At 46.2% G+C, this 8,813-nt stretch overlaps 1 protein-coding gene across 1 annotated transcript in view; it reads right to left on the minus strand.

The window, feature by feature from the left end:
• COL22A1 (collagen type XXII alpha 1 chain) overlaps positions 1-8,813 on the minus strand; it is a 381,540-nt gene that overhangs the window by 151,387 nt on the left and 221,340 nt on the right. Inside the window, exons 17-18 of the mRNA XM_019528200.1 lie at positions 4,584-4,628; positions 503-556 (exon numbers count right to left, since the gene is read on the minus strand). Of these exons, the coding sequence (XP_019383745.1) occupies positions 503-556; positions 4,584-4,628 (99 nt within the window). The remainder of the gene's footprint in view (positions 1-502; positions 557-4,583; positions 4,629-8,813) is intronic.

The raw sequence follows: 8,813 nt of genomic DNA on the forward strand, positions 1-8,813 counted from the left end.
CAAGAAAGACTTACCCACAACAAACCCGTGCTGGCTACCCCTCAGGATGTTGGTGCTGGCCAGTCCATTAAGGATGGCCTCTTTGATAATCTTTTCTAAGACCTTCCCCAAGATAGAGGTCAGGCTGAATCGCCTGTAGTTTGCTGGATCCACTTTCCTCCCTTTCTTGAAGATAGGCACCACATTGGCCTTCTTCCAATCTTCAGGCACTTCACCAGAGCACCACTCGATGATCTCTGCCAGGGGCTGGGCTACGATGCTACCCAGCTCCTTGAGTACCCTGGGGTGCAGATTGTCAGGGCCGGCTGACTTGAAGGTGTCCAGCCTCTCAAGGTGTTCCTTCATGAGGTTGGCATTGATTTAAGGAGATGCCTTCCTACTTCTATATTTGCTATATGTGAGCTCTCGGGATAAGTCCTAATCCAGGCACCAAGCTCCCATTCTGTACGAGTGTTTTCATTTTTAAAGAACACTTTCTGACCTGTAACTGCTCTCCACATACCTGTTTTCCCTCCACGCCTGGCTTCCCAGGGAACCCATCAAAGCCTCGTTCTCCCTAGGGAAAAGAAGAGAAGTCAAATGATGACCCACGTTGTAGTCATTTTGTAAGAAACGTTTCTGCTTACAGAACCGCCATGCATCCCAGTGACAAGGCTGAGGCAGGGGAGGAAGAAAAGCAAGGAAGCGATGCGGGAAGACCTGGATGACTCATCTGAGAGGTGGGCAGGGGTTTCAGAAGAGCGGTGCACCCCGCTGGAGCGCTCTCAGGACCGCAGTGCTGACCTGGTCAGGGAGGAAGCCCCCGGGCCAGGCATGCAGTTTTCTTCCAAGCACACAAAGAGACTGTGGGCATGAGTCAGGGGGAGCGCTCCTTGAGGAAACCCCTTCCCAGGACCAGGGTTATATCAAGCATCCCATAGCACACCAGTTAGTAAGGGCACTTGAAGTGGGGAGAAGGCATGAGCAGGTAAGTGCAAACTCGGCACTATGAAGCAGATAGCAGAGCCAGTATTTCATGGAGCCTCCCTTCCCTGTTGCCTCTGAGAATACTATGGACATGCGACTGGCCAGTCGTTGTGATGGTCCGACCATCACAATCAAGCAGGAACTAGCGGTTTCAAATACCCGTATGGCTCTGCAGTTTCTCTTCAGCAGGGAAGTTTGGCTGCCGAGGGTGCAGCTTCCCCTCTTCCCTGTGGAGCGGCACATGAGCCGCAGCTCCAGCAAAAGCTGAGATGGCTTGGGCAGGAGGGGGCTGAACATCTGTACACTGCCCAGGTGGTGCAAGCTTTAAGTGCTCCAGCAAAGGCAGAAATTGAGGTGCTTTCTTGTGTACATCTGTCTGAGCCCTGTTAGACCTCAGCACATCATCCTGAAGTTATAACACAGATCTCAGCATCTTAAAAGAATGGCTTGGGGACAGGAGGTGGACAGACTGGGAGGTTCAACCCTTGCCTCTGCCATCAATTTCTCCCCGCGACTCAGATGCCCATTTGCAAAACGGAGATCATATTTCCCTGATCTCATCTTGCATCTGTCTGATCTTTTCAGATTTCAGACTCTTGGAAGCAGGGGCAGTCTTACACCAAGTGTATGTTCATCACCCAGTAAAACAGAGCCCTGATTTTGCCCAGGGGCCTGTAAGCACTCGAGGTTCCAAAATGATACCTTTTATTAGTTTGATAAATACATTTTACCACTGGAGGGAGCTATATGCAACAAAATATCTGAATTTTACTCTTAATCAGCTTTCTATCCCATAATATAAATATTTAACTTCAGAGATTATGAGCAAACCGGTGCTTATAGCATTAGATTTAATGGCCCGATGTTGTTAAAAAAAAAAAAAATGCATTGATTTAGCCAGCTGAAAATGGAGTTGAAACTCAATTAATTGATGAACCCTCCCCCTCCTTAAAAAAAAAAAAGGCTATAAATCACGTGGCAAAAAACGCTGTTTCATACAGAGATGTCCAAAGGCTGGACGTACGCTGCTCTGCATTTTACCAGGTCCAGTCAGGAGACTGATGGACTGTCGGACTCTCGATCTTTTATCTTTGCAATCAGAAGCAGCGATTGCTGCAGGGCTAGTTGTCTACCCACACAAACACATTCGCACTGCCCAGCTCCTACTGTTAGTGCCCCGCGGTACAGTCGGACAGCTTGGCGAGCCACAACTTTACTGACTGCTGACAAAGGGAGAGCAGCACAACAGAGCATCTCCGCGCTGCCAGAGAAGGAGTGGGGTGGAAAGCCTGATATCCCCGCAGAGCTGGTCCAGTCGTGCTCCAAAGACAAGGGGAGTTTTTGGTGAGAAAATAGAATTTCAACTGAAAATATTCAAACACAACCATTTTGGAGAAATGTTTCATGCTCTGAAATAAAAGGTGGGGTTCCTTTTTGTTAGCTAAAAGGAAAAAAATCAGAAGTAAATAGCCTATTTTCCCCTGCATTGTTCATTTTAAATTTTTTCTCCAGCTAGAAAATGGTCAAAAAATATAGGAAAATGCCCCCTCGTTTTACTGTACACAATTATAGTTTTTCCACCTTTTACCCTTAGAAGTCAGTAAAAAGTTTCTTAAAACATCATTTTCCAAGCTAAATCAATGCCCTGATTCTTAATTTTTAAATTTTTTTCTCCCTATTTGCTTACATTTTTTTTCAGTTGGGAAACAGAAAGAAAGACAGGCCAACTGCAGGGGAAAATAATTCATACTTTAAAAAATATTTCTCAGGGAAACACTACAAATTTCCAGTGGGAAATTCTAGTTAGGTGGACTCCTGTACTAGAATTTCCTAAGTGAAATGTACTGAAATTTCAGTTTTCTGCCCAGTTCTTTTTCATAACTACACACACGCGCATGCTAAATTAAAAAGTACTATTGATTTTATATCTATATCAGTAATCTAATCTTGGCAAGTTTCAAGATTGAATCAATGCGTCATTGGCAGCTCCTCCAAGTTTCTCAACATGACTTCAACTTAGTTTGCAAGAGTGCTGGGGGATCCCAGGTTTGACTATGCATGCCAACAGAGGACTTTAGTCCATATTATATAGTTTACAAGAGTGCTGGAAGATCCCAGGTTTGGCCATGCGTGCCAATAGAGGACTTTAGTCCATATTATATACTGCATAGGTTCTTCAAAAGTGCTGAGATGATGAATAAAGGGTATGGGTATGGATTTCACCCTAAAGGCTTAGTCATAGTCCTTTTTTTAAGAAGCTCCTACCCACACAGAAGCAAGGGTGTCTGTGGGCTATTTGATTTTCTTTTCAAACACTGGCATACTGATTGAATGCACCAATGCTCACAATATGGTTTCATAGTTTAATAGTTTCATAGTTTCTAGGGTCGGAAGGGACCTGAAAAGATCATCTAGTCTGACCCCCTGCCATGGGCAGGAAAGGATGATGGGGTCATGGTTTATGGCTCTTACCTAAGATAAGAGAACAAATGCTTCTCAAGCCAGGAGAAGTCTAGGGGATGTAAGGAACAATACTTAAGAGTTTTCCCAGGGGGAAAAAAAGCAATGGCAGATTTGAGAGCAGACAGGGAAATCTTTGGCCTGTCTCTTAACACCCACTGTTTTCAGCTGGTAGGAATGAAATCAGTGGAACTATGTCTCCTGAGAACAGTATCAATGCACTGCTAATGCATAATTATTATAACAGAGAGCTGGGGTTTCAAGACACAATTACTTGTGCATAGCCTCAGCATGAATAAAATAAAACCAAATACAGTTGATCCACATGTTACCCCTTGCTGAGTCTAGTCAGTCTTTCGCCCCCCTCCCAGCTCCAGCCTCCTCTCCCACTTCCAGGGATGTGAAAACAAGCTGCTGGCTTATGGAAGCCAAACACCCTCCACCCTTGGAGACTAGACAATGATGCCACAGGAAAGGAGGCTGAGGGAAAGGCTAGACAGTTTGCTGGTTGGACTCCAAGAGTGAGGGTGCAAGGAAGACAAAACAATAAAGGGCACTTGCTCTGGCTGCAATGGTGAAAACAGCAGGACCGAAACAAAACAATGTCCGCTTTTATTGTAAGCTCTATATGGAGGTTGGGAGCAGAGCAAAGGCCAACAGACACAATGAAAAAAATTAACATTCCTCAATCTGAGACACATTGAATATTTTGCTTGAAAGAAGCAGAAGGGAAAGAAATGAGAATGAGGTTGGGTTACAGGACCAATGACTCATGCAACTGGCACCTGGCTGACTGTTTTAGCAGACAGGCCCAGGGACTTGGCCCGTGAACTCCTTCTTTACCTCCACATGAGAGATCAGTTCCAGGCCAGGAGTGTGCTACGTTGGCGGTAGCATAACTAATGCAGGGGGAGAGGTGTGTGCGCAAAAATAGCAGCTACCATAGCCAGTGACCGGCTGTGCCACTGCCCACGGCACAGAGCTGCCCTGTTACACCTCTACACAGTCACAGGGCTCTGTGCAGCAGCTGTGCAAACTTTAGCCGTCAGGATGATCAGCCCAGCTCCCTTCCCCAGCCAATGCCCATTTAAAAAGCAAAAGGCCAAGAGGGATAGTTGCTGAGCCTTTCCCTGCCAGGGAACTCAGATAAGCAATACCTTGTCTCCCCGAGTCCCCTTTTCTCCTCTTTCTCCTTGCAGACCCTAAAAAATAAAAGAAAAATAAAGGAATTTTAAAAGTCATCTTCCAACATAGTCCGTATTTTCCTCTTTAAAGCAGGAAAGAGTCCATTCATTAACCCCTGGGGCAGTCTCTGGCAGTGCTTCATTTAGCACCCAGTGACCAAACAGAGCATTATTTGATACGGCTGTTCCTTAACTGAGCAAAGCTTTTCCACCCCAATGGTGCAAAATGCCTTGGTGGTGGAGACACCTAACAGGCACCACTGACAGCATGGCATAACCCCAGACCACTGGCCTCAACTAAGCCTGAATGAGAGGAAAAGTCTATTGAAGTGAATTTGGCCCACACAATTCTGCACTTCAGAGAGAGAGGCAGTGGTTTGTGGGGAAGGGACAGCCTCCACCTCACTCTGATGGGAAAGAAACTCTTCTCAGCTAGAATGGCTGACCTGCTTGACAGGGCTTTAAACTAAGATTGTCGGGGGGACGGGCGGACAATCACCAATGCAAGTCCAGGAAGTGACAACCACAGAATCAGCAGATCAGCAAACGCAAGGAAACTCACTCCTACCCCAGCCCAAGGACAGGACTCTTCTAAGAGTGCAGGGAAGCCCAGAGTTTCCAAGGGCAGGGTTAGCTACCTGTACACAAATGCCAGGAGCATGGGGAACAAACAGGAGGAACTGGCCCTTCTGCTAAGCAAAATTAAATACAACCTCATAGGGATAACGGAGACCTGGTGGGACTCCACCTATGACTGGATCACAGGTATAGATGGCTATACCTTGTACAGGAGGGATCGTGTTGCAAGAAAGGGCGGGGCTGTAGCTCTCTATGTGAAGGAGCAGTACACTTCCCTACAAGCAGAGATTTGCACCCAAGGAGGGCAACTTGAGATCCTCTGGATTAGGATATGGGGAGAATGTAGTGAAGGGGCTATAACTGTAGGAGTCTATTACAGACCTCCTAACCAGGAAGAAGAGCTTGACCATGAATTTGCTAAGGAACTGGCGGAGGCTGCACACCCTTGGTGCATGGTTGTCTTGAGTGACTTCAACCACCCTGACATCTCATGGGAAGAGCATACAGCCAAATCTGATCAGTTGTGATGTTTTTTTACTTGCATTGACAAGCTCTATTTGACTCAAGAAGTCTACGGGTCAACAAGAGGCAACGAGCTGCTGGATCTGGTACTAGCCAAAGAGGATGATCTAGTGAGTGACCTGAGGATCGAAGGGAAGCTTGGTCACAGGATCATGAGTTGATCACTTTTTCTATACATCGCAAAGCTGGCAAATTTGTCAGCCACACAGAAACCCTCAACTTTAGGAAAGCTGACTTTCACAAGCTCAAGAAGTGGGTTGTCGAGGCCCTGAGAGACTGTGATCTGACATGATGAGTGGTCGTTCCTTAAGGACACAATCCTAACAGCACAAGGGAAGTCCATTCTGGCCCATAGGAAAGACAGCAAAAGGGCTCAGAGACCCCCTTTGCTCAATAGGGAACTCATGGAGCTCCTGAATCTGAAAGGAGATGCTTATAAGGAATGGAAGTTGGGAAATACAACTAAGAAGGATTATACAACACTGCCTTGCACCTGTAGGGAGAGGACCAGAAAAGCTAAGGCTCAAACTGAACTCAAACTGGCTACAGAAATCAAGGACAATAAAAAAGTCCTTCAGAAGAAAGCCAACGGCAACATTGGATCCTTGCTGAACCAAATGGAGCAGCTGACAACCAACACACCGGACAAAGCTAATCTCCTCAATGATTACTTTGCATCCATTTTCCACCAGCCCAAGGGGATCACCCTGCCTAACAGGATGCTGGATTACCAAGGTAAGGGTGGCTATATGCCTACAATTGGTTAAGGCCTTGTGAGAAAACAGTTCGAGAGTCGGGACATCCACAAGTCAGCTGGCCCCGATGGAATGCACCCAAGAGTGCTAAAAGAGTTGGCTGACATCATAGCACAACCAACGGCAAGGATATTTGAGAACTCATGGCACTTGGGAGATGTTCCAGAAGATTGGAAGAGGGCCAAAGTGGTGCCCATCTTCAAGGAAGGAAGGAAGGAAGAACCAGGGAACTACAGGCCAATCAGTTTGACCTCAATCCCCGGAAAGATCTTGGAAAAAATCATCAAAGAACCCATCAACAACAGACTAACAGAAGGCAGCACTCTGAGAGCTAGCCAACATAGCTTCGTTGTGGGTAGGTCTTGCCTGACCAACCTCCTTTCCTTCTATGACCAGGCGACGCATCACCTGGACAATGGAGAAAAGGTTGATGTCATATATTTGGATTTTTAAAAAAAGCTTTTGACTTGGTCTCCCATGATGTGCTCATGGCAAAATTGAGGAGCTGTGGCCTCAACAAACTTATGGTCTGATGGCTGGGGAACTGGCTCTGTGGTCAGACCCAGAGAGTGATGGTCAATGGAACCGAGTCAACATGGAGCATGGTGACCAGTGGCATCCCCCGGGGTTCAGTACTCAGACTGGTACTCCTTAATATATTCATAAATGGTCTGGATTCAGGTGTCAGAAGCAGACTGGCTAAGTTCACAGATGACACCAAATTATGGGGAAGTGAGGTCATGCTAGAGGATAGGCTGGCGATTCAGGCCAACCTGGACAGGCTCGCAAGGTGGGTGGATCAAAACCTGATGGCATTCAACACAGAGAAATGCAAGGTGCTCTACGTTGGGAGAAAAACCCCCCCATCATACTCAAATGCTTGGCAGTGCTACACTCCATGCACCATGACCGAAAGAGACTTGGGGGTCATGACTGACCACAAGATGAACATGAGCCACCAATGCAATGCTGCAGCTGGCAAAGCAAATAAAACTCTGGCTTGCATCTACCAATGCATCTCAAGCAAGCCCCAAGAAGTCATCCTCCCACTTTACTCGGCCTTGGTGAGACCACAGCTAGAGTATTGCATCCAGTTCTGGGCTCCACACTTCAGAAAGGATGTGGATAAGCTTAAAAGATCCCAGAGGAGAGACACACACATGATTAGAGGTCAAGACAACAGGTCTTATGAAGACAGGCTGAGAGGCACGGGACTCTTCAGCCTAGAGACACGCAGGCTCAGGGGTGACTTGGTGATAGCCTATAAGTAAATAAGCAGTGTGCATCAGGATCTAGGGGAATGCCTGTTCCCCAGGGCACCCCAAGGGAAGACAAGGTCCAGTGGTCACAAACTGCTGGAAGACCGTTTTAGACTGGACAGAAGGAAAAACTTCTTTACCATCCGAGTCTCCAGAGTCTGGAATAGACTCCCCCTAGAAGTGGTGCAAGCACCTACTCTGGATACCTTTAAGAAATGCTTGGATGCTTATCTTGCTGGGGTGATCTGAACCCACCTGACTTTCTGCCCCTTGGGCAGGGGGCTGAACCTGATGATCTTGTGAGGTCCCTTCCAGCCCTAATCTCTATGAAATCTATGAATTCAAACCACAGCCTTCCAGTTAAAGTGGAAGCCACGGGATTTGCTGCGACTTAGCTAACTGACAGATGCACTGAATCTTAGATGGGCTTTACCACTTCTGCAGAATCCGAATGATTAAATAAAACCCCGCTGCAACCAGACAAGTACACTCCGTCAGCAGAGGCCTGTCAGAAACTGCTAAAGTGTTAAATGTTTTTCATTCTGGTGACTTTATATCTTAATGCTTTGTTCATTTCTACATTTAAGCACAGCTGCCTTATCCAAAAAATTAATGGAAACTGCCTGCCTCCATTTATTTGGTCCAGAGGAAAAATTAGATGCTTCTTGAGCTGTTAAGATTCCAAGCCAGATGTGAGTATTATCGAACTCTGGACAAGCCCGTCCATCTCTGACAATGTATTTGCGATCAAACTGTCCTCCTGGAAAAACATCTCACCTGCTATTGTCATGTCTGATAAAGTCACTTGTTTGCACTGCAGACTCCATAATACAAAGACAATTGTTTGCTCCATACACACACACATATGTGTGTGTGTGTGTATCTATCTATCTATCTATCTATATATACAGAGAGAGAGAGAGAGAGAGAGAGAGATGTATGTATCTAATTTAAATCTTATTTAAGTGAATCATCATATATAATTTTTATTTCTTCTCTCGTCCGCTAGAGCCCAAGCTTGGACATCTTTTAGAAGTGCCATAAGATCTTTCTATCTGGGCAGGCATTCAGCAGACAAACCTAGACTG

Source organism: Gavialis gangeticus, unplaced genomic scaffold (genome assembly GCF_001723915.1).
Source record: "Gavialis gangeticus isolate Ggan-Ray unplaced genomic scaffold, GavGan_comp1, whole genome shotgun sequence".
NCBI classification, from domain to species: Eukaryota; Metazoa; Chordata; order Crocodylia; family Gavialidae; genus Gavialis; species Gavialis gangeticus.